The following is a 27364-nucleotide window of genomic DNA, read 5'->3' on the forward strand; positions in this document are numbered from 1 at the left end:
AGGCGATGTCTGTATCTAAAACTGATTGTCTTTTACCTGTAAAATGGAATTTCCTTTTCTAAATCCACTGGGCAATCCAATTTCTCCTATTCATTATAATACAAGTGTTCCTTCTCTGCCTTGTGAGATGCACTGTTTCTGTTCCCCCAACTGTCGTGACTCTTTCTGTAAGCATCTTTCATTTAAGAGCTGCAGATAAGGAATCAATGAATCATACTGAGTCATTTAATCTAGAATTTTACCTCTCTGAATAAGTGCTTTATTTTTCTTTCGCAGAATAGCATCTGAGTATTTGACTGAAAGATAAAGTATGTAATGTTTTGTTAAATAAAATTTTGTCTTTACCGCTATACTACAAACCTGACTGTCAACAAGAGAAGCACTTAAACTGAACACTGAGTAAACGGCAGCTAAACCTGCCACAAAGAGAACTGAACAGAGGTTCACCACAGAGATAGAATGTGAAAGAGATATCAGTAGGGTGATTGAACGAGAGGGAGAGAGACAGAAAGAGCGAGATGGAAGAAGAATGAAAGAGAAAGGGAGAGAACTCCCTAGAACAAGGTCTCCTATTCTTTAGTGGGCCTTACAGTCTGTGCTGCTGGATTAATTTCAACATGCAAAAAAGATAACAACATGAAAACTAACAATACACAAATGTGGAAAAAATATGATTTCAAATATCAGTGCTGCTCTTTGAATTAATTTACTCTGAGAATGTGCTAAAATCTATAATAGACATATTATTGTGTAATATGTTACTTGTATGGCACAGGATATCTGGCTAAATGGTGCTTTCTCAATTTTATGATATCGTTCTCTCTATTAACAAGCAAATAATCAAGTGAAATTAACAAATAAAATGAAATGTCAATGGCACAAATAAAATGAAATAAAACGAAAAGTAATGTAGAGTAATAATAAAAGATAATGGCAATTATCAGAATTTAAAAGTTAAAGGAATATTCCGGGTTCAATACATGTTAAGTTCAATCAACATAATTTGTGGCATACAAATTTGATTTACCACAAAACTTTATTTCGACTCATCCCTCCTTTTCTTTAAAAAAAACTAAAATCTGTGTTACTGTGAGGCACTTGCAATGGAAGTGAATGTGGCCAATAAACTTGATTTTGGACAATCTTTGGAGGGTTTAGAGGCGGAAATATCAAGCTTATAATTTTATATAACTTACATTTAATTCTTCTGTTAACTTGTTTATTATTTGAGCTGTAAATTGTTTTAAATTGTAATTTTTAGTCATTTTTGGGTTTGTTGACATTGCATTGTCATGGCACAGACACTAAATGAACACTATAAGTGCTAAAACAACTTAGAGTGTGTTTTATTCACATTCACACAAATCATGATTATAATGGCTGATTATGACTTTCTAAATACTTATTTTTTTATCTTATTACACAGACCCAACTCAAACACATCTTTTGCAAAACAATACATTTTAATGCTTTTATGCACAGTAGCTCACCTTATAGAATATAGAGCATTGGGCTTTGAGTCAGAGGACCAAGGATCAAGTCCAGCTATGTGCTCAAGCTGACATGTGACACAACAGAGTCAGAAGCGGCATGAAAAGATGTGGTTGCTTTAGGAAAAGAAATTTGCTTCAGCATTTTTAAACACTGTTGGTAAGGTTTAGGCATTTATTTGGTAAGAATGTAATTTTTAACATCTAATTTTTGTTTTAAAAAACTATTAGTAAGGTTCAGGCAAATGTTAGGTTAGAGCACTCATTAGGTTAGGGAGATATGACTTAAGAACATTCATCGAAAATTCCCCTTAAAACCTGTTCCCCTGAAAACAACTCCATTTTACTCACTTTTGGGCCCCCAGCTGGACATTTCACTGGAAAACTGCCGCCAAACGTGAGATACGGCAAGTACATTTTGAATTGCAAAAATTGTGTCATGATAACGTAAATTTCATGAGATCAGGCTGGCCAATAAGCATCTCTCTTTCTCTCACACATACTGTACATACACAGGTCTGTTAGTGTGAGCTCCGTTTTAAAATTGCTTAATTATCGCACATGCTAATGAATCTGAATCACTGAAATACTCAGGAAAATCTCTGTTCTCTGACAAGTAAAAATATCTTCTGGAGATTTGTGGAAAAGGAGGGGTAAGAGCGAGAACACACGAAGGCTAGTTGTTAGAGCTCAGGTTGAGTGTGGTATTCAGCAGAGAGATGAGGGGTTGGGCTCATTTAGGGAAATATGGTGATATCTCTACTGTGGAATTTTGTGTCTTTCAAGAAATGTTCACACACACACACCCTCGCTGAAGATTTTAAGATTCCAAACATTTAGTGGCATGATAAAATGGGTGTACATTGCCAAAACTTTAATTAACGTACATTCAGAACAAACATGCGTCACAGTTATAATTGATCCTATGTACAAATTTTTTTTATAGCCAGGATTGTACATGCTCAGGACTTTTAGGATCTTGTGTTCTTCATGGTGGTATTGAAAAGACACACACATTGCGACAGTGTGTAATACTGTAAAATGTTTGATCTCCACCTATGCATTGGGTTATCATAGGGTCGTTGTTCTGGAAATGGCCGACACTTTTTGAAGTTTTGCTATTAATGTCTGTTTTGTATGTGTTTTGAAAGCAGGACTGAAGTTAATCTCAGTCTTTCAGCCAAATAAATATCATGGAGGTTATCATTGTTTAACAATCTGTTAGTTAAGCTAGCTATCTTGTAATTGCAAAATGTTCACTTTTGGAATTTTAGCAGATATTGAGTTACTTACATTGGAACTCACTGGAATGATGACAGTTTTTAATTAATTTTTTCACATTTTTGAAGTCAGACTAATATGTATTTCTCTTTCTCTCTCAGGCAGGCAGTGATGGAGAGAGTATTGGGAATTGTCCATTTTCTCAGCGTCTCTTCATGATCCTGTGGCTGAAGGGTGTGGTCTTCAATGTCACCACTGTGGACCTGAAGAGGTGTGTGCTTTGTGGTCAACAGAGCTGTTAGGGAGATTCTAAAGGACTGCAGTTAGGGATTATTGCAGTGCATAACAAAATTCTATATAATATTGTGTTAAAGAGGGTAAGGGCCATGATAACTGTAAGAATGATAAACTTCATGTATAGAGAACATTTCATATATGAGGTTACTAGCTAAAAATTTGAACATATTTACCTGTATGCAAATTCCTTTACCTAGAAAACCCTCTAAGAAGCAGATTCATCAGCCAATCAGATTGATTTATTTTTTCTTGGTGGGTGTGATCTGTAGGATATGTCCTGGTCAAGGCCTACAAGCTGACCTTGAGTGACGCAATCACGCTTTAATTGATGTAATTTGATTGAATACGTAATTTGAAAGTGAAGAGTGCGAGATTGTCATAACTGCCACTGTTTCCATTGAGAAAGAGATCCTTATGGATTTAAAAACACAAGATGTTCAGCATGACCATGTGATTGCTTAATTTATTAAACAGGAAAGGAGGACTGATGCATTGTTATAGCAACATCAGGAGTTTTTTTAAGTGTAAATTAGGCCGATTGAGTATTCAGCGTCAGATCAATTTTTGAAAAGTAGTGCTGTGTTCCATTCAACTTGGAAAGTCGGATTTGAAAACTAACTACTAGGAAAAGTGCAATGGAATTCATATTGAAGTCAGAATTACAACTTGTAGGCTTGTGCAGAAATTCTCAACTCAAATTTCACCAAGATGCAGGGGCATGATGTCACACAAACATGTTGACACTCGGGGAGAGATACAAAGTGATAAACTTTCATTTTATTAAGGAATATCAATAAATTAGTTTGTTTCCACATTACATTATATTAAAGATTGTTTAACAAACTCTTGCAGAAATGGGTGTATAAAACATTATAATCTCTTTTGATAATCGTACACCTGAAGCACACATGCTAGTGCTGCAGCATTGTTTATCAGTGTTTTTGGTGTGTGAGCACATAACTGAATGCGTATATTAATTTCAACCCACAATCAGAAATGGCAAACAATTGTATCTGCTCTGCTCTCTGGTGCGCGCACAACAGCCGGGCCTCCCTCGATAATACGGCACGCAGACCTCAAAACTGATGTGACCAATTTCAATTCTAGTGAGACTTTTCTAGTTTAAAGCGTTACGGAGGATGTCAAGTCAAATCTCAAACAGTAGGTAGCCCCGACATGCCAAACATCACTGAGGAGGAAAAGAGCAACGCTGTGCCATGTACTATTTTATTGTATTGTGTTTTTTTGTGTTTTTTCATTAAACTTCATCACCAAAATAAAATGATTACACATCATCACCTTTACAAAATTGTTTCACGATTTGACATGAGTAAAATTAACTGTTATATTTTGACAAATGTATAGTTTCATATGAAATAATCTAAAGGAAGAAACTATTAGACCTCATATTTATATCGACAGTGGCAATTGTAGTTAAAGTTTCAAAATGTATTTCAGCAAGGTTTTTTTTTTTCATAAATGTAGTTTATTTTTATTATTATTATTATTACTATTATTTAAGACTAGCTACATTGACCTAACCATGGTAGCCTAATGAGGAGCCTTTCCTCTTTGTGTAATATGTATATTTGAATGACGTCTGAAATTAGGAAACAAATGGGTTAAAATTGGGCTCATATAAATAAATATTATCTTAAACTGTTAAAAGGGGGAGAGAAAACTTCCCGTAAATTTTGTTGTTGACATAAAGAACAACAAAAATGTCCCTTGATGCACCTTATACTTGAAAACCTTGAACAAAACAAGATAAAAGGCAATGTGGCCCAGGATCTATTAAATGCATTACGTTTTTTACTATGGTAGGTTGCCACTTGACTTCCAGTGTAAAATCTGGGTCCCGAAGAAAAACCAGTTGAGAACCACTGCTCTATAACGATTTATGAAAAATGTAATAAGATACTGTTAGAAGTACTTGTGTAAGAACTTCTACTCCTTTAGTCTCTCTCTCTCTTCCCCCTCAGACTTTCCATTTACGATCTTCAGTATTTTAGGCTATAAACCAGAGGTGTATAGTAACGAATTACAAATACTTCATTACTGTACTTAAGTACAACTTTTTTTTTTATATATATTTGTACTTGAGTATAAATATATCTTTGGACTTTCACTTTACTACATTTTGAAGAGAAAATTGATACTTCTACTCCGATCAATTTCTCCAGACCCTTTCGTTACTTTTGCGACTGAACACCTAAAAAAATCTAATAAAATAACAGCAGTACGTGCATAAATGTAGGCAGAGCGGCGATAGTTATGTGTGATTCGTTGAAAGAATAATTGTCAAATCTTTTAAATTTGATTCCTTTGAACTGAACAAAAAGATTAAAAAAACGGTCTGAATGATTTGTTTTGCGAATCACGAATCTGAATCAAAATCACAATTGAAGCGTGTGCCAGATTACGTGTTCTGTCTGCAGAACACAAAAAATATATATATTTTCAGAAGAATATTGCTGTTATGTTGGTCAATTCAATGTAAGTGAATGGTGGCTAGACCTTTAAAGCTCTGCTTTATAAGACTGCTTAGACATGCCAACAGTCATTAATAATTTTTCTTTCTTTTGTTCTTTTTTCTTTAGTTCTTTCTTTGTTTGTTTTTTTCATTCTGTTTTCTTTTGTCTGTTCGATTTTTCGTTCCTTATTTCGTTCTTTGTTCTAACATCACATTCTCTCTCCCACTTTCTCTCCCACTTACCCTTTCCTTCATGCCACAGCGAGGGATAGGGTGCTCCTTGTGTTCATGCCAGAGGTGTGAGGTAATTTCCTGTTGTTCTGATTGGTAAGATCACAGTGTTCCTGTCTGCAGGGTCACATGGGAGATATCCCCTCTCTTTTCCTGAATCAACAAGTGTGTTGAGCTTTTACTGCAGGTCTTGATCCCTGTAGCCTTCATTCAAAAACTTTTCTATTTCCATTTGTTTTATGTCATGTGCCACACAAACATCTATCCTATTTACTCAAATACTCTTGGCAGCTCTGTGTGTGTGTTTGGCTTGGAGGGCTTTGGAAAATCCCTGTACAGTGAGGACTGTGTGTGTGTTCCCTGAGGGCATCTTATCACCCTGCATTATATTAGAAAAGCAATTCATAAAATGGCATCGGCCATGCTGGCTTCCTGTTATAGTGTTCTATTAAAAAAAAAACTTTTCTACAGAACGTTGGCCGCCTCTGTCAAATTTCGTGCCGCCTCCGGCTGTCAACAAAACTCTGGTGGGTGTCTTCGTGGAAAACTTCACAGGTATTAGTTGAGGCAACTGACATTTTAGTATCGTGACAAAAATGCCTGCATAGTTGATCTGGCAATAATAGCCTTATTAAAAGTAGATCTCATGCCACAGAAGTGTGAGCACCCCTGCACTATTGTGAACAAATGCTCTTTTGATAGCGTCACAGTGTTAACACTTTTCAGGGGAATTAACCAACAAGTAGTTAACTCATACAGGGTTCCCACAAAGTTGGAAAACCTGGAAATATCAGGGATTTTTTTAAAAATTATTTTCCAGGCCAAGAAAAATCATGGAAATTTAAATAGAAAAATGACGACTATATTTTTCTAGTTATTATCTGCTCTATACAGCAGAATATCCGGTGAACAATTGTAAAAATATTTTATACTGAAACTTGCTTGCAAGACATTATTATTATTTTCTTTTCTTCATTTCAGTGAATTGGTTGAACTGGTTTACAAATTGGTATGAATGATTGATTGCAAAAAATCTTTATTTTGTGATTGCAAATGATCGTAAAGGTCATGGAAAATTAATGTATATTCTTAGCTCAAAAAGTGTGGGAACAATGCTTATAGTTGTCTTTTGTATTTTGAGTTAGGAGAGATGCAAGTATGTAAACAAAAAATAATGTGCCTCTCCATACACTATTAATGTTTATAACACGGTCTCTTGAATACTCTATTCTGACTGATCAATGGTGCCATCTAGCAGTCTGATATTTCTGAGTAACAACCACACATTAAGGGGTTAAGTGATATTAAACCGGTCATCTTTCCTGCTTTTCGAATCACTGTGCAATCTCTAGAATAAGCTAACTCGAATACATTTTTAATGTGCATTTATTTATCTATTTGGCAAGTAGGCTTGTAATAAACTGCATATTGAGCAGTCAGATGGTCATTGTTTACAAAATGAACACCCAACAGAAATCCGGCACAAATTAGAGGTGGAATTCAGTTGTTCAGCAAATTAATTTTATTTATTTTTCCTCACATAATTTCAACTCATTGTTTTTGGTTTGTAGCCATGTAATAAGTGGAAATAATGTACAGTCAGCTTATTACAAAATAAACAACCGACTGACTGTACATTATCCCTTACTTGCAATAATGTTACTTAAAACAATGTTTTTCTTCTTTGTAGAAAACCAGCTGATCTGCAGAATCTGGCCCCAGGAACTCACCCTCCCTTCATCACCTTTAATGGAGAAGTCAAGACAGATGTCAACAAGATCGAAGAGTTCCTAGAGGACGTTCTCTGCCCTCCAAAGTGAGTAAAAATGTGTTTGTGTGTTTGAGTGTCTCCAACTATACTTCCACATGCCTTTCAGTCACACTTAAAAAAAGGTTAAGGGCCACATATCAAACGTTGTGTGTGTGTGCGTGTGTGCGCGCGTGTTCACACTTTCAGATTCTCCAAACTTGGTGCCAGGCACCCAGAGTCCAACACTGCAGGCATGGATATATTCGCCAGATTTTCTGCTTTCATCAAAAACTCCAAACCTGACGCCAACGAAGGTAAGCAAGATTTAATTATCTTTGTACATTTCAAAAGACCAGGTGTACATTCATGAGTGCGCACATTGTTCATTGGAATAATCTTATACTTGATAAGCTCAGTTTAAGCACACATAATTAGTTCTTATTGCTCTTGTATGAGATATTAGACTTTGTTATGGTTGCTATGCCTCATCATATGCTGTGTATGAAAACAGTGTTGTCACTAATTTAGATAACACAGGGCTTGGATCCAGTGGCTCTTTTGCATGGTTTAGTGCTACTGGGATGCCTACAATTTGATAGCTGGATCAGCTCCCAGAGTAAAAACGGTAACTGTTAGCATTAAAGGGTAAGTTCACCCAAAAAAGAGATTTCCTCATTCAAGTTGTTCTAAATTTATTTGACTTTGTTCCATGTAAATGTTAGCCAGAATGTTAAGGACTAATAGGCTCAGTCACCATTTTATTTCATTGTGGTTTTTTTTTATTTACCATAAAATGAAAGTGAATGGTGATTGGTGCTGTCAGTCCCTAACACCCTGCCATTTGTGTTCCACAGAAGAAAGGAAGTCACACAGGTTTGGAACAACATGAGGGTGAGAAAATTATGTTGGAATTTTCATGTTTTAATGAACTCTCCCTTTTAAGTAAATTTTTGGGTGAAATAAGTGATTGACCCATTTTAATTCATGGTGTGTCATGTAAAACTGGCCCAAGTAAGATATATGTTGGGAATTTACCTTGATGCAATACTGCACAATCTCAAAGACTCCCCAGCTCAGTAATACTTTGACAGTAACCCTGAACATAAACTGACTTTGGAGAATCTCAAAAGTCTCCACCCTAGTGAAATGTTGACTGAGGGTGATAACGGGCTCTCCATACCAGCTGGATTCTGTCAATATTATCTCAGTGCTAGCAGATAGTGCTGTCTAAGGGAGAAATCACTGGGTCAAACTACTGCATTTTAGTTTGCATTCCTGAGGGTTTTATTTGATATTTTTAGACTTTTATCCATTTAGAGATAAACAGATATGGCCATTTAATAAACAGTGGTTTAATATTAGAATGTGAGGTGTGGGACTTTTCCCTACAGTGAAAGTGCAACAAACACTAAAGTTCTGGCAATTTCTGCCTCTAGAGGGCAGATGACTGTTCTACTGCATGATGAGACTAATGTAATTTAGAGGTGATTTCACATATGAGTCATCTTTAAAAGAACACCAGATCCCTTTTAAATGGATCTTTTACAATAGGAAAGAAGACTGTATTACTCAATATAAATCACAACTAAAGAAAAAAAAACTGGGCTCTTTCTCACCAGTTCACGTACACTTAGAGGGGATCAAAAAAGATCATCATTTACTCACTCTCATGTTGTTAGAAAACTATATGACTTTATTCTGTGAGATAAGAGATTTTAGGTCTGTCACAGTTATTAAATAATTGTCTGATCGATTGAGATAACTGTGATTATTGTGCACTTTTAAATTTCAATTCACGTTTTACAATTTCACATTTTACTGTCCAAATAAGGGAATTTTAAATAAATGTGGAAATTCTACGAACTATGTGTTTTTTGTATCATTTACTTGTGTTATTGCATTATGTGGGCACTACAAATGAACTCTGACCATCTCACTACACTCTGAGCAGCTCATTAAGAATGTTGTGGGTTCATACATCCAGTGGTAATGACACGCAGTAACAGAGGAGATGCCCACTTACTTGATTTATGTGGAGATGATAGAATAAAGCAGGGGTTCTCAAAGGGGGCGTTCAAAGGATGCCAGGGGGTGCTGAGAGCAAATTAGTAGGGGAGCGGCGTTAGGTTGTCAAAAACAACTGCAACAAAATACCACCCTCAACTGACAACTGTTATGAGCAACACGCCATAATAATGGCATTAAAGGGTAAGTTCACCCAAAAATGAATATTTTCTCATCACTTACTCACCCTCATGCCATCCCAGATGAGTAGATGTAAGATTTAGCAGAATTTCTCAGCTCTGTATGTCCATACAATGCAAGTGAATGGGTGCCAACAATTTGAAGCTCCAAAAGCCAAATAAGGGCAATATAAAAGTACTCCAGAAGACTCTGGTTGTTAAATCCATATAGTCTGAAGCAATATGATAGGTTTGGGTGAGAAGCCGATCAATATTGATCAAGTGCTTTTTTTCGTTTTGTTGGGTATTCATTCTTCGTGCATATCCGAATTATTTGGAGCTAAAAATGTTGACACTTATTCAATTGCATTGTATGGACCTACAGGGCTGAAATATTCTTCTAAAAATCTTCATTTGTGTTCTGTAGAAGAAAGAAACTCGTACACATCTGGGATGGTATGTAAATGAGAGTAAATGATAAGAGAATAAAAACATTTCTGTGAAATATCCTTTTAAGATGATTGGCAGGCAGAAAGCGTCAGAGACCGCGGCCCACTGACACATTTTTGTTTGCTGTCTCTGGAGCTGTCACAGAGACCGGTGAGATATCTCGGGACACTTATTTCATTATTATCTTTCAGAGAGTAGGAATATTTTTATATACCTCTCCATGTAAAAAATTGCTTCCAGCACCTTTAAGTATTTGGAAATATTGGGATTTGGGATTTTATTATTATTATTATTATTATTATTATTATTTGTATTTTAATTTTTTTTTTTGTCATTCTACCCCTGTGCTACATTGTCCAAGTTTTTAAAGCCTTAAATCATGTATCCCTATTTTATTATATTAATCCAAGTTAAATATAAATAAATTACTTGAGGTGTATTTAGCACACATATTTGTATGACAATTTAAGGCTCTAAGAAGGCTCTAAAACAGACAATCATCAAAATCTCAATTATTTGTTTCACAATGAATCGTCAGCCAAATGTTAGAATTGTGACAGACCTAGATGTTAGGCAGAATTTTACTCTGTCCTCCTGCACATTCATGGCATCTTTTTTCCATACAATAAAAGTTAATTGCATTTCTTTTATAGATAATTAAATTTTTTATTGATTTTATTTCATTTGTCATTGTGTCTTTGTTTTATTCTTGGCCAGATCACTGTTGTAAAAGAAATATTATTTCAATGATTTTTTTATCCTGGTTAAATAAGTTACTGAACTGAACTGACCATTTGGACATTCTGCTAAATATATTTTTTTGTGTTCCCCTGAAGTGACAAAGTTGTATAGCTTTTAACAAAATGGCGGTGAGAAAACGATGACTATCGAACTATAGAAATATCCCTTTAAATCTATCAGATTAAATCTATCAGGTGTTCAGACCCCCTGAGGGACTCCTGAGATGAGTCCTTTTGCAGTGTCCACAAACATGGACATTTACATACTGCAAGATTTGGAAAGAAATTATAACATTTATAAAAGTAAAAATGTTTACTGACTCTAAACTGGTGTTGGGTCCAGGACTGGAGAGGGGTCTGCTGAAGACCTTGCAGAAGTTGGATGAGTACCTGTGCTCTCCTCTACCAGACGAGATTGACCACAACAGCATGGAGGAGATGAAGGCCTCCACACGCAGTTTTCTAGATGGCGAGGAGATGACACTGGCTGACTGCAACCTGCTACCCAAACTCCACATTGTCAAGGTAATGAACTGTGCAGTTATGCCTAAAGCCCTGTTCACACTGTCAGTGTTTTTTGTTTCTGGATATCGCTAGTCTCTGTATTCTATGTTGCTAGTTGGCATTCCTACTGTTTTCACTCTAATGTTATTGGTCGGCTGCACACCTGGCCATAGCTGTACAAAATCTGATCACAGGTGAGATGTATTGCTAGGAAAACTAAGATGTCATTCTTACTATAATCATTTGTTTTTCCTGTAAGAACGAACAATCTGCTTTGGAGAGCATTTTAATATAAACTACAGTTGTGCTCAATGCATCATATCATGAACAAGCTAATAACGTATGAATTAAACTCCCTCAAAATGCATACAATTTCTCTGCTGAAAATCACTGACAGTGTGAACAGGGCTTCAGTCAAATTGTGCTGGTGACAGAAGAGCATTTTAGAATGTTTTTGAATATTTTTTTATTTAAATGTAAAAAAACAAAACCTTTTAAATCAAAGTTTGATTTATATATTTTAACATTGATAATTTTTTTTATTTAAATACCATTTATTACATAAAACTCTGTTATGAATGTAATTTCAACTAGGCCTACAATTGTTATACAGTCTGTCAGAAATCATACTGATTTAAGTCGAGCTGAACATAATGTGTTCCATAGAGTGTTAAGGACAAATAACAGTATAACAGTTCTTGGTTCATTTGAAAGCAGACATGAAAGAAAGTTAAGATGAGTTGTGGTTCAGAGTTTGAAAACTCATCTTTCAGTTTCTTAACGTCGTAATCCAAAGAATCTGGTTACTGAGAGCATTTTATAAAGTCTTTGGTGAAGGAAAACTGTGTGGTTCAGAGGCGTAAACATTGCAAATTGATGCGTTTTCAAACGGAAGCATTAGCGTGGGCATGGTCTAAGTATCCACTCTGATGGATTCAGGGAATTATTTGTTTGTTTACACTGCTTATTGCACAAATACAGTCTTTTTTTTTTTTTTTTGGACCCTCCTGTTTACATTCAGCCAACTGTATTTAGATGAATTACCCGCTAAGGCAAACTAGGCTGTCAGGCAGCACGATTCAGTTCATATAACATGAACTGTAACAAAAATGCTGTTATTGTACATTGTTTTAAGAAAAATTTATAAACATCACAAGAATTGCCTACAATGAATTCTTCCAATTCAGGACAAGATGAATCGCAAAGAAAATATACATGTAAAACTTTACATGCAAGCATTCATTCACCAACCTGAGTGCTACCAAGTGATGATTTTTATTTAATTTTTGTCACCGATTAATTATACTAGTTAAACCTTTATTCCAATAGATGTTTACATGCTCTATAGAATGTACATAGTTTTAAAATATTCCTGTACATGTGGTTACAGATAAATTAAAACATGCTCGTTCTTTTACCGCTATTGTCTTCTGGAAATACGGGAGTGACTCACTCCTGCATATCACTAATTCTGTTCATGTATTTTCAATTATTATGTTCTCATTAGGGTTGGTATTGATACAGATTTCCCAATTTTTATTCTATTACGATTCACTAGCTTTCAATTCTGATTTCGTTATTGATTCATATGGGTAGATTTCATCATTTTAGTCACATTTTAGATATGATCAAATCCACATATTCCACCAATAAATATGAAATTATATTGCATATATTATGTTTTGTTACATGTTTATTGTTTACATGCATTATTTGAACTATTTAGACGTATTTAAATTGATTTGTGCTAAAACCGGTACTGTCTCAAAGAAAACAGGCTGTTCTGTAAAAGAGCGTCTGTAAATGAGCGCATGTTAAGGAGAGAGAACTATAATAGCTTTACCTCATCCGTGCTTTAAATGTTTATTTTGTATTAAGAGTCATTCAATGACAAATGGATTGCATGGATCTCATCTTTGGACACACACGGAACGATTCAAACCAAACTTTTACTCTCAACATGCAGTGAAAGGATGCTGAATAACTCCCCCACTATTCTACACAATCACTGGTGAAATCTGAACATTTATCAGTCAGTGGCTAATCATAGACATTTTAGTTGCATAGCACAAAATTTGGTTGCAAATGTGAGTGATTTCCTCTTGTTGTAGAGGATTGCGCATCGAGTAAAAGATCAATCTTGGGATTTTAAAATTGTTGCACTCAAACAATACTTGTATAATTTCGGGTGCGTAGAGACAAAAGATTTGTATCCTAAATCCACAGGAGATGATGTCTGCACATTGAATGTCAAGCAGACTGAAAAATGTCTATCAAAAATATATATTTTTTTATTATTTTAAGCTTTCATAGTGGAAAAAGTGCAGCATGTACAGTTGAAGTCAGAAGTTTACATACATCTTAGCCAAATATATCTAAACTCAGTTTTTCACAATTCCTGACATTAAAAAATCGTAGAAACATTGCCTGTCTTAGGTCAGTTAGGATGATTTATTTCAGCTTATATTTCTTTCATCACATTCCCAGTGGGTCAGAAGTTTACACACAATTTGTTAGTATTTGGTAGCATCGCCTTTAAAGTGTTTAACTTGGGTCAAACATTTTGGTCAGACTTCCACAAGCTTCTCACAATAAGTTGCTGGAATTTTGGCCCATTCCTCCAGACAGAACTGGTGTAACTGAGTCAGGTTTGTAGGCCTCCATGCTCATACACGCTTCTTCAGTTCTGCCCACAAATCTTCTATCAGATTGAGGTCAGGGCTTTGTGATGGCCACACCAAAACCTTGACTTTTTTGTCCTTAAGCCATTTTGCCACAAAGTTGGAGGTATACTTGGGGTCATTGTCGATTTGGAAGACCCATTTGTGACCGAGCTTTAACTTCCTGGCTGATGTCTTGAGATGTTGCTTCAATATATCCACATAATTTATCGCTAATATTAAATCTGTGGAGTGGTTAAAAAATGTGTTTTAATGACTTCAACCTAAGTTTGTGTAAACTTCTGACTTCAACTGTACGTTAAAAACAGACCAGCAGGGCCTGGATAGCTCAGCAAGTATTGACGCTGACTATCACCCCTGGAGTCTGAGTTCGAATCCAGGGTGTGCTGAGTGACTCCAGCCAGGTCTCCTAAGCAACAAAAATGGCCCGGTTGCTAGGGAGGGTAGAGTCACATGGGAAAACCTCGTTGTGGTCGCGATTAGGGGTTCTTAATGGGGTGTGGTAAGTTGTATTTGGATCACGGAGAATAGCATGAGCCTCCTGTGCTCTCAGTCTCCACGGTGTCATGCACAGCGAGCCACATGATAAGACGCACAGATTTACTGTCTCAGAAGCGGAGGCAACTGAGACTTGTCCACCGCCACCCAGATTGAGGTGAGTAACCGCACCATGACGAGGACCTACTAAGTAGTAGGAATTGGGCATTCCAAATTGGGAGAAAAGGGGATAAAATAAAATAAAAAAATAAAAACAGACCAGCGAGTAAACGTTTTGTTTAAACTTTATTTGAATGTGTCCTTGTTACAGTGTAATTACACCAGTAATTGCTGATTGTTACTAATTAACAGCATGTACTTACTGTAATGTTAGGGTTTGGTTTAGGGTTAACTGCTTGTAATTACGCATAATTGACTGTTATCACTATAGTAAATACATGTAATATGTGTAACAAGGATACATTAAAATAAACTGTTACCAACTTTCAGCCCATAGCTTTCTTCAGTGCTCACCATACAAACAACAACTCATCCCTTGTATAGACACATGATTCTAGATTTAGACCAGCTGAGCTTGGTCACAGAAAAAAGAAAAAAAAGAAACACTCTTAAAGTAACAACACTAAGTAGCAGACTTTTTCACTATGCAAGTTTAAAATAAAACATTTTATTTTGTATGTACTTTTTTCAGTCTGCTTGTCATTCAGTTTGCGGACAGCATCTCTTGTGGATTTTGGATCTAACAAAGAATGTCATACCTAAATATTATTTAAATAAATCACTGGAATTTAAATGACTATTATAATAATGCTTTTCATAATCTTCGATGTCAACACACCACTTCTGTGGCAACTCGGGTTTTCCACTGGTAAATACAACTTCAGTTGGTCATTCATGTGCTCGGGACTTGTACTGACGATATTTACGACTCCACTTGAAGTGCACATTAAACTTATACCTTAGGTTATCTCTGTCAATGTTATCAATCAGCAACCATGTTAAATGTGCTAGACATAGTCATGTGTCAAAAAGAACCCCCATTAGGAGTCTGTACATTTATTTTTCACCTATAGAAAAAATTTATCTGTGTTCATATTTGCAGATATCTTAAAGTTCCAAAAGCTGCTAATGGCAAAACCAATAAATCGGTCAACCTCTAGTTGTCACAACTCTTTTTTTATTTTTTTGGCAATTAATTATTTCTCTCTCGGTTTGTAGGTGGTGGCAAAGAAGTACAGAGGCTTTGAGATTCCAAATGACATGTCGGGCATCTGGAGGTACCTAAACAAGGCCTACAAGCGTGAGGAGTTCACCAACACGTGTCCCAGTGACAAGGAAATCGAGATTGCCTACGCTGATGTAGCCAAACAGCTTGTCAAATAATGGATCCTGTTGTCCTCCACTCCCCTCTTTGCGCTAGGACTGTTTATTTTCATTCACATTAAGAGAAAAAAAAACAAGCTATGGACTCCTTTTTTTTTTTCCCCTTTTCTTTTTATTTAGACTAAATACCCAAACCATGATTACTCCCTTCCTTGTTACAGTTCTTTAGGATATTTCATTTATTCTCAGTACAGCCAGAGAGGCTGTTATCACACTTTGCCATTTCAGTTTTTTTTTAATGTGTCAAAGCAGGAAATGCCAGATACTGACGGTGTATCGATGGCTATTAGAGTGTGTGCTTGTGTGTGCTAGACATTCATACACATTTCTAATCTTTTTATCCACACTATGTAGCAATAGCAGTGTGGGTTCACCAGCCATTTGTTTTATTATGGATTTCAAATATGAAGAGAAAAAATGCTTTTTCTAAGCTTGCAAAGTGAATCTGTTTTTATTTGTTTTCAAGCTATATGCATATGAACTGTTGAAAGCTCCAGTGTTTATTTTTAGAGAGTTTTAGAACAGTGTAGCACTCTGGACCCACATAAGTCTCAGAATGAAGGTTGAAATGAAGTACATATTGAATTGCGTTAATATCTGAAGCTTCCATATCATAAACATTAGTTGTCATCAGTTGTTTGCAGAAATGGCAACTTGTATGCCATGTAGTACATACTGTAGGGAGTTGTAAAATTGCAGCACCTGTGGCCTTTGGATGAAGGAAAGACCTTTTTAACAGATACTATATATACATAGTATCATTTATTGAACTCCTAAGAGTGCTGCACCATCATAACTGCATCACATGGCATGAAAAACATGAAGGGAAAAGTCTGTGTAGCTCTTGAGGTAGAACTACATCTCTTGCACTTGTTCCTTAACAATACTTGTGAATAGTAGAAAACATGATTTTAAGGATATGGTTAAAGTAGATCAGGGCTATCTCACTTAAAGATGGGTTCTGCTTTATCATGTTTAATGGGTACGAGTTATCAAAGAAAGCCACACAACAGGATGACTAAAATTAAAGGCTCAGAGAGAGCCCCCTCCATGTTGATACAGATCTGTTGTGAATGCAAACTTATCTGAAACTGGGTAATTTCTTATTTGGAAAAAGATCAAATGAACGGAATTGGGTGCTGTATGGTGTGTGTGTGTGTGTGTGTGTGTGTGTGTATTTTGATAAAGAATACTATTTGGTTTTCAGAGATTAACATGTATAACATTTTGTACATTCATGAACTGAATGTAGCAGAATTACTTTTATGATACCTCTGGCCTTATACATTTTGTCAAGGTAGCAGAACAATGTATCTTTCAGCTTTATATACAACTATATAAAGGAGGGGCTCTGATATTTAAAAAGAGAGAGCACAGAGGAAAAAAAGGATTTGGCTGAAAATTATGTCAGCTGTTGGTAGCAATCAAGTTGCTTCACAGAAAATGAAAAAATGGAGAAAGGATTGCCCCTTGCACACTTTCGGCCCTTGGTGTTCTCTGAGAAACTGAATGTTAATACTTTGTGGCTTTTTGTATGGACAATAAACACTGCATGATTGTCATATGCCATCGCACTCTCATTAAATAAACTGCTGGCAGCTATAATACATTTGTAGTTTGGTTATTGTAGACTCATTCTTGAGAGTATTCTATTATAATTCTTAGTTTATGCACAAAATATCAGGTCACTTCACCCATTTTTGACATTTAGAGATTCTACATATGCACAATACATCCACAGATGGATTATGGTTGTGTGAAGGCCCTAACTCACTTCACAAAGGATGAGCAACATTTCTCAAAACTGTAAAAAAAAAAAAAAAAGAAAGAAAAAAGTGATTTTACAGAAATATTCTTAGATATTGATGGTACTAGATATTCAGAGACATAATAGATTAAATCTAGATCTTAAAACCCCATTGTGAACCAAAGACAAAAATGTAGAAAACATTCTATATTTTTCTATATATATATATATATATATATATATATATATATATATATATATATATATATTTATATATATATATAAGTTGAAGTCAGAAGTTGGCCAAATACATTTAAACTTAGTTTTTCACAATTCCTGATATGTAATCGTAAAAAAATTCCCTGTCTTATGTCAGATAGGATCGCTACTTTATTTTAAGAATGTGAAATGTCAGAATGTTAGTAGAGAGAATGAATTATTTCAGCTTTTATTTCTTTCATCACATTCCCAGTGGGTCAGAAGTTTACATACACTTTGTTAGTATTTAGTAGCATTGCTTTTAAACTTGGGTCAAATGTTTTGCATAGCCTTCCACAAGCTTCTCACAATAAATTGCTGGAATTTTGGCCCATTCCTCCAGACAGAATTGGTGTAACTGAGTCAGGTTTGTAGGCCTCCTTGCTCACACACGCTTCTTCAGTTCTGCCCACAAATTTTTTATCGGAGTGAAGTCAGGGCTTTGTGATGGCCACTCCAATACCTTGACTTTGTTGTCCTTAAAACATTTTGCCACAACTTTGAAGGTATGCTTTGGGTCATTGTCCATTTGAGACCAGACCAAGCTTTAACTTCTTGGCTGATGTCTTGAGATGTTGCTTCAATACATCCACATAAATTTCCTTCCTCATGATCCCATCTATATTGTGAATTGCAACAGTCCCTCCTGCAGCAAAGCACCCCCACAACATGATGCTGCCACCCCCATGCTTCACAGTTGGGATGGTGTTCTTCGACTTGCAAGCCTCACCCTTTTTCCTCCAAACATAACGATGGTCATTATGGTCAAACAGTTACATTTGTTTAATCAAACCAGAGGAAATTTCTTCAAAAAGAAAGATCTCTGTACCCATGTGCACTTGCAAACTGTAGTCTGGATTTGTTATGGCAGTTTTGGACCAGTGGATTCTTCCTGTCGATATAGGACTTGTTTTACCTTCCTGAGCGTTTTTGTTTTTCTTGATTTCATCCACATCCACAGGTGCACCTCCAATTCAGTACACCTCCTATCAGAAGCTTATTGACTAAAGGCTTGACATCATTTTCTGGAATGTTTTTTTACTCTTATTGTTGGAATTTGGCTTTTTTTATGGAATGTAAAAATTTAAAGACAAACATTAAACCTTCAGTTAATTTCTTGAGCATTTCATTGCTGCACATATTTTCACTGAATCTGTTAATGTTTAATGTTAATTAAAATGTCTAAAATACAAAGATCTGAACATTTGAATTATCAGTCTTTACATCTTAAAATATTTATGTACAGTTCTATAGTATTATAATTTGCCTTAGTACACTTTAAAATACACTCAACATTAAACTTTGCCATGTCATTTGTCATGGCTGAATATGGATCCCACTACGGCCCTGTTAATGTATGATGGTGTTGGAGGCATGGAATAAATGGGGTCCACAACCAAGTTCTCTTCAGGTATCAATGTTTATTATCAGCCACACAACATTGGAACACAATATTATGGCACAGATTAAATGTTATCTCATCCATGTAACGATCTACGATCTACTTAACCATAATTGATCTTCCTTCTTCCCACACAACCATGGCAACCAGGTAACATCCCTATTGGTCAACCCCTTAACTGGTGGAGATTGTGCCCACCCACTTTTTCACCCATCTGGGTTCCAGATGTAGTATTTTTCCCATTCATTTTTTTGCATAGGCTTTTCATAAAATCCTCCATAAAAGAGTTGTAAGCCATGAACCAAAGCAACCAGCTCTGAGGTGCATTACAACATTACAAACTTTTTCTGGAAGCAAAAAAATATTTGAAAATCTGTAAAAAAGACAAAGGTACTAGATTGCGTACTTACCGTCTTTCATGAGGTCATGATCTACAATCCCATGAAGCATTGTGAATGGTGTAATTAAATAAAAAAACAATGAGAATATGTAAAACTATTGATTTTATGTTGCTGATTATAAGTAAAGAAACAATATATTTTACGTTCACTGCAAAATATTTTGATATGTACAAATACATAAGTAATTTAAGGTTGAAGGGGGACCCGATTAGGTTGCGTCATTCACAGTGCGTCATTGGAGAGGCAGTCGCTCCTGGGCTAGTTTTGCGGGCTATTTTGGCTCAGAGGTCAATTCTTCTTATGAAAGGGATTTTTCTTCAAGAACCATGGTTGATAAATGGTTGTGGTTCTCCTCTGGATCTCTTGTTTTGGTAATTTTGAAGTCATCTCGGTTTTAAGAAACCAAAAGCAGGCAATTATGGCACTTTTCCACTGCACGTTACGGTTTGACTCAGCTCAACTCGCTTTACTTTTCTGAGCTTACTTTCCACTGCAGTTTAGTGCCACCTCAACATGGGTGGGATTATAGGCTGATCGTCATAGTTGTGCCACCTCTACTGCCGTGACATCATCTTAAACATGACACAAACTGACTATTGAAAACAATAACACAACCGCTAGCTGTTAGCTACTAGCTCAGTGTGCTGCATAAAGCAGTTGGTGCATGGTGATTTTACACAAGTGTAACAGTTAAATTGTCCTGGTTGTTTTAGAAGTAGCTGTTCAACTAAATAAAGTGAAGCTTTCAAGCAGATTATAGAATTAACGTAACAAAATGTACCATCCTCCATTGTGGTTGCGTCCAGGGCACTCTCCATCCCAATGCTCGTCAGTTTAGATGGCATCCATATGGTTGAACCACTTCCACTTTTCCTTGATGGTTCTGTAGTCACTTAAGTTTTCCCTCCACTGTTGGTAAGTCCGGTGGTAGCCCAACAACTGAGACACTCCCTGAGAGACTTTTTTGTTTCGCTCATCGCTAACGAGTGGACCGTCTGCACCTCGTTTATTGACCACGGCATGGTTTTGTGCACAACCATTTATTTTTTCACAATTCGAAATTCGCATGAACAAATGATACTGTTATCGCTGTTGCTAACTTTAAAACTAGCGATGTCGCGTGTTGGAAATCCAGTGATGCTGGTTTTGACGATTCTCCCTGACCAATCAGTGATCTGCAGGATTTTACGTCACATTTAGGCTCGGCTCGCTTGGAACCTTGACCGAGGTGGTGCTAAAAAATGTATCAGGTACCAGGTACTATCCACAGTGGAAAACCCCAAAAAAGCAAGCAGAGTTGAGTTGAGTCAAGTTGTGCCTTGCAGTGGAAAAGCCCCTTTAGAATCATCATGGCACAGCCCAGTGTTTGCTCAGGTAAACTGTGGATAGGAAACACTTCTATCCAAATAAACATTGTCTATGATAATAACCACTATAATAATAAACAAACACTAATTACAATAAATGGTCTTCACAGTAAAAGATTTCACAGTAATAGGGCAATCCCTGCTGGAAAATCCAGCTTAAGCTAGTAGCTGTGTTTTGGGACAGCGCTTAGATTCTAGCTGGTCATGAGCTGGTCCAGACTGGTCTTTAGCTACCGGCTTAAGCTGGATTTTCCTGCAGGGATTGGTTTCAACAAACAGCATTTTCAGAAGACACACATTTTATACTTGAATACTGGCTGTTATTGTTTCATTATAACATGCATGTATAGCTCATATCATTGTAAGAGTTTAAAGGGATAGTTCACCCAAAAATTAAAATCCTCTTATGATTTACTCATCATCATGCCATCTTAGATGTGTATGACTTTCTTTCTTCTGTAGAACACAAATTAAGATTTTTAGAAGAATATCACAGCTCTGTAGGTCCTCACAATGCAAGCGAATGGGTGCCAAATTTTTTAAACTCCAAAATCTGAAAGTGAAAGTAAAGTGGAAACTGACTGAGCAGGGAGGAGAATTTATAGTAAAAAAATAAATAAAAATATTGATCATATCTCAGAAGCTATGGATTTAACCACCAGAGTCATCTGGAGTAATTTTATGAAAAATAATAATTTTTCCTTCAGACATTCCTGTGAATTTTGCCATTTTAATTTACAATATGTCATGTACAGTCCGTGATTTGTATGTCATTCATAATTTTGAATGTGAAAATATTAACAGAGCTGTTTTCAGCATATAAGGCTTAAGACAAAGAGTGAATATGTATGTGTATTTTGTAAAGGAATTGAATGAATGTGGTAATCTGGTACATTGCTGAAGTGCCTTTTTTGAAAATTCACTTAATATTGTCTTCGAAAATGATCTATAACTCAAAGTAGAGTGTTATCAGCTTCAGATTAGAACTGGTAAGACCTGTGACTTGTGGCTTCAATTGAATTTTTAGGTTGTGTCAAGGCAATGTCATATATTATTAATGCAAATTTGATTAGGAAATAATTTTAAATCAATTTAAGATTTTCTAAATAATTTATTTATGTCTTTAATTAATTCTGAATTTTGTACAGCATCTCCTAAGAGCCTTCTTTTAAAAGAGACACAAGAGGATGAGACACAAGTTAAATTAGTCCACCTAAAAACAGAAAATGTACTTTTACTCACTCACTTACTCACCCCTATGTTGTTAAAAACCCACATGTTGTTACTTTTTCTTGGAACATTAAAATAGATATTTTAAGCAGCTCTATTCCATAGAATAACAGTTTAGAGTGAGCAAGAGCTGACAAGCTACAAAATGGACAAACACTATAAAGCACTATTAAAAGTACAGAATAAAGACAGTCCATATGACTCATGCATTTTATTCCAAGCCTTCAGGGCCACAAAACTGATTTGTGTTGTATGGACTACTTTTATGGTATATTAATAACGTTTGTTTTGTCTGACTTTGGACCTTGACAGTTGTGCTCAATATAAACTGTTTTTGTATGGAAAAGAGCAGCGTTTGGGTTCTCGAAAAAAAATATTGTGTTAAGATTCTACTGGGGGAAAAAACACAATGAGGGACAACTTGATGGCAGTAAATAATTTAGTGTGTGTTTTCTTTTTGCTAGTCTGCTGACACAGTCATGTCATTTTACAGATACATCAGTGATGAAAAGAAATTCAAATTATATTAATCTTTTCTTTGATACAGCACAAAAAAGAAAGAAAAGATTACTAAAACAAGCAAATTGCTAGCAATGTAGACAGGTGTGAACTTCCGTGTGAAATTTTTTTCATCAATCAATATTTATGATCTCAACACCCACGACCCCCCAAAAAACCATTTTGAATTTGAATTGAATTATCTACAAATCAATTTTATTTGACCTAATTCCAAGCTGAATTAATTGCTGAACAAAAAGGTGGAAAAAAGAATAAGGAATTTCAAAATAATAATCCCTTGCAAATACTGAAATAATTTTTATTATGCTTATTTAGGAGATACATTAAGCTAAACAGGATATTTAATAATTATCACCGAGTTTAATGCTGAATGCGCATGGCCCGGTTGTTAGGGAGGGTAGAGTCACATGGTGTAACCTCCTTGTGGTCGCGATTAGTGGTTCTTGCTCTCAATGGGGTGCGTGGTACATTGTGCCTGGATTGTGGAGAGTAGCATGAGCCTCCACGTGCTGTGAGTCTCCGTGGTGTCGAGCCAAGTGATAAGATTAAATGTTTTTTTTTTTCTTTTTTTTGGACTGTCATTCAGTGCAGGCAGCAACTTCTGTGATTTTTATATATATATATATATATATTTTTTAGGACACTTGATATGTTATGAAATGCCAGGTGTGATAAATGGAGCACCCTTTTCTAAAGAGTTTATTTTGAATAAGTATTATCTAAATGTGTTACTCAATAGTGTAAGTTGACAAATTAGGCCCCTAGTTACACTGTATTTTCATCTTTGACCCATTGTTCTCTGTATTAGACTGCCACCAGGCAAACCACCTCAGTTTGATTCCCCCATTTCAGATGCAGCTGTTGCCATATTTTTCACACCAGGAGGCACTGTATCCTTTTTCCATTTATCCAGAATAGAGTAGCTATATAGGTTACATTTCAATGTTTATATATATATATGTAAAGGAGTCAATGGAGGAGGTGAGAATATAAATTATATTTTTTTATATAAAACTTAAGCAGACACAAACACACATGACGGACATGTCTGTAAACTATATCTCTCTCGTCGCACCACCGTCTGTCATCGGCCTATATCCCTCTCGGAAGCTTAATTAGCCTGATAAGGGACCGGGTGTTTATAATCACGACCCGGCCCCGCCCTCCGCCCTGCCACAATATATAATAATGTGCAAATGTTTTAGGCACTTTTGAAAAATGTTGCATAGTGAGGATGCCTTAAAAAATAATGACATAAATATTTTTCATTTATCACTTACTTAAAGTACAGTAAACATAAAAAAGCTAAATCAATATATTCGGTGTGGCCAACTTTGCCTTTAAAACAGCACCAATTTTCCTAGGTAAACCTGGACACAGTTTTTCTTGGTTGTTGGCAGATAGGATGTTCCAAGCTTCTTGGAGAATTCGCCACAGTTCTATTTAGGCTGTCTCAGTTGCTTCTGTCTCTATGCAATCTCAGACTGACTCAATATTCAGTGGAGGGCTTTGTGGGGGCCTTGACATCTGTTGCAGGGCTCCCTGTTCTTCTATTGTAATCTTTTCAATTTGCAAAAGTAATATTTCAGAGTCTAACATTTATATATCTTATTTACACACTAAAGCTGAAGATATACATTTACATTTATGCATTTGGCAGACGCTTTTATCCAAAGCGACTTACAGTGCACTTATTACAGGGACAATCCCCCCCGGAGTACCCTGGAGTTAAGTGCCATGCTCAAGGACGTATGTGTGTGTGTGTGTGTGTGTGTGTGAGAGAGAGAGAGCGTGTATTTATCACTTTGTGGGGACCAAATGTCCCCATAAGGATAGTAAAACCCGACATTTTTGACCTTGTGGGGACATTTTGTCGGTCCCCATGAGGAAAACAGCTTATAAATCACACTAAATTATGTTTTTTGAAAATGTAAAAATGCAGAAAGGTTAGGTTTAGGGGTAGGGTTAGGTTTAAGGGATAGAATATAAAGTTTGTACAGTATAAAAACCATTATGTCTATGGAAAGTCCCCATAAAACATGGAAACACTACGTGTGTGTGTGTGTGTGTGTGTGTGTGTGTGTGTGTGTGTGTGTGTGTGTGTAGTTTAATAAAAAATGCTGTGAGATTTTCCTTCTCAGACCGGATTCTGTTTTTACAGAGGAACCTTAAAACAACGAAAAATATATGCTAAGTTCAACGATAAACTCTGCGCTCCGCCTTAACACGCCTCTATGTACTTCAGAAGCGCGTGAAGAATCCAGAGTCCACAGCGCGCGCCAAACAAAGCGTGCGCACATCAAACTTTCTGAGTTTGGACATTTCTGTTAGACGTCATTTTGCATAAAGTGAAATAACTCAGTCATGAGTATTTCAAAGTCGTCTAAAATCAAGAAGCTTTTTGTGAAGTCAAAGAAGGATAAGGATAACAGGGATGCTGAGAGAAGGGAGAGCCTGTTGTTGACTTCACCCACAGACGAGCGCGCGAGTTTCACAGGTTCCTCCATGACTGTACCGTTGAACCACGAGCTCCGCAGCCCTAGAGATGCCCCCTTATACCCGAATTCGCAGCCCACCAGCTCCAGCGAAAAGACGAAGAGGCGTTTCCCGTCCTGGCGGTCCAAAAAGAAGTCTAAGGATAAAGATCTGCAATTTCTCAGCAGCACCGGAGATCTGGAATCTGGATTCAACCACACGTGAGTGATCTTTTCTCATATCTTCTGCTCTTTCCCCATATATTCTGGCATGGGAATTTATTGATTATGAATCACAACGTATAGGCCTAATCTATGTGCCACATGTTGGCATCTCTCCTTATATCTATTCATTAATAATTAATATGCCTATTATTTAAGTAAAGTTTTTTTTTTTTTTTTTTTTTACCAATGATTTTGTAACACTAATACCTTTAATAACTTTAATTAATAAGTCAAACATTGTTACAATATTTAATGTTTCACAGATAGTATAGTGTAAGTAGGCCTGTACAAGTCGAAAAGTCATGTATCCCCTTAATCGTATATATAGGCAAGCTATGGAATGAATGAGACTAATCCAGTTATAATATACCCAACAATCAAAAGAAGAAATAATATAAGATTTGTTTTTAGGATTTCCCTCATGACTATGATGAAAAAAAAAATCTAATTCTCAATCTGAAATATGAAAAAATATATTTAAATGGTAAATTAATTTATATGTAATTAAATTTATGTTGATTTAAAAAATAAAAATGATAGAATCTAATTAGAATCACCAATGAGAACAATGGGAATTTCTGATGATATATTAATGAAGATAAACATAATGTGTTTATCTTCTAAACATGCCAGTTTAGTATAAGGCTATAATCACATGTATGCATTTTCAGGATTATGCTATACAAAAGAGGAAAGACCAGCCTGATCAGCCTGCACTGTGTTCTTGTTTTAAGATGTTGTGCTGCTTACCACAATCAGTTTAATTTCACTCTGCTGAGCCAGGGTCCAAAAACATAATGTGAAGTTTGCTACTGTTGCTTCCACCAATCAAGGGCTTAGACACAAAAGCAGAATATGACAAGGATCATCAGTTCTCATGCACTGTTGATTTAGTTCCATCTTGTGTAATCACTTTTTATGGGAAGCTTTGTTTGTTTTGGTATAGAAAACATCTTGTTAAATATTCAAACATGCTCTTGTCTTTATGCAAAGAGATTTGGCTTGACTAACTATTAATGGTTAATTAGTCATGACATATCCTGTTATGGATTCTGTTATTTCAAATGCAGGTTGGATGCTTTTTGTTTAGATTTTCACATGTGTCATGGCTTTGAATTCAGCACAAGCAAAAGTAACACATGAAACAAATATCTACATAGCAAGCAATTCTGTGACCTGTTCTTTCCCGGACCATTCCACAGAGTTAATGACCAGCAATTACTGTCATTATGGCATTATTGTCATTAATGTCATTAATGAGCAATTTCTGAGTTGTTTTTCCTTCACATGTCATACTGCTCACTGAATATGTCAAATTGAATTTAGTTAAGGTTGACACACACAAAAAATAATTCACGCATTTAAATTTCAAAACAAAATTCCATAAAATGTAATCTTTAACAAAATAAAATGTTTTATTTGAAATATATTTGTATTCAATATTTTATGTATATTTATTTGAATTTGTCAACAATTACACAATTCAATTTTATGGAAGTTTGTTATGAAATCGAAAACAGACATTTTGAAAATAAGCAAAAATTATTTTTGATTGTAGAGATGTATATAAAGGTGCACTAAGTAACTTTTTGCTCATGTCATCTTGGACAGTGACACCTACTGGTGTGGATGCAGCATCATTCAAAATCATTATTTTTCACCTACAGATGCCATTGTAGAAATACACTATACACAATCAGCCATGATTAATTTAATCCTAGAGTGAAAGTGTCCAATAACACGATGGTTACTGAGATTAAGCAAGTAGTGTTCAGCTGGTCATATGATTCTAAAATGGCAGCACTCATGAGGGCACCCCTGCCCCATGTAGAATAACAGC

At 35.8% G+C, this 27364-nt stretch overlaps 2 protein-coding genes across 2 annotated transcripts in view; both read left to right on the forward strand.

The window, feature by feature from the left end:
* The window catches only part of LOC127662495 (chloride intracellular channel protein 4-like), a 43042-nt gene extending 26097 nt beyond the window's left edge, over positions 1 to 16945 (forward strand). Inside the window, exons 2-6 of the mRNA XM_052153693.1 lie at positions 2873 to 2982; positions 7403 to 7528; positions 7670 to 7776; positions 11179 to 11360; positions 15737 to 16945. Of these exons, the coding sequence (XP_052009653.1) occupies positions 2873 to 2982; positions 7403 to 7528; positions 7670 to 7776; positions 11179 to 11360; positions 15737 to 15901 (690 nt within the window). The 3' untranslated portion in view covers positions 15902 to 16945. The remainder of the gene's footprint in view (positions 1 to 2872; positions 2983 to 7402; positions 7529 to 7669; positions 7777 to 11178; positions 11361 to 15736) is intronic.
* Positions 16946 to 25168: 8223 nt separating this feature from the next.
* The window catches only part of LOC127662660 (beta/gamma crystallin domain-containing protein 1-like), a 60317-nt gene continuing 58121 nt past the window's right edge, over positions 25169 to 27364 (forward strand). Inside the window, exon 1 of the mRNA XM_052153948.1 lies at positions 25169 to 25521. Within this exon, the coding sequence (XP_052009908.1) occupies positions 25190 to 25521 (332 nt within the window). The 5' untranslated portion in view covers positions 25169 to 25189. The remainder of the gene's footprint in view (positions 25522 to 27364) is intronic.

This window comes from Xyrauchen texanus, chromosome 22 (genome assembly GCF_025860055.1).
Source record: "Xyrauchen texanus isolate HMW12.3.18 chromosome 22, RBS_HiC_50CHRs, whole genome shotgun sequence".
Lineage (NCBI taxonomy): Eukaryota > Metazoa > Chordata > Actinopteri > Cypriniformes > Catostomidae > Xyrauchen > Xyrauchen texanus.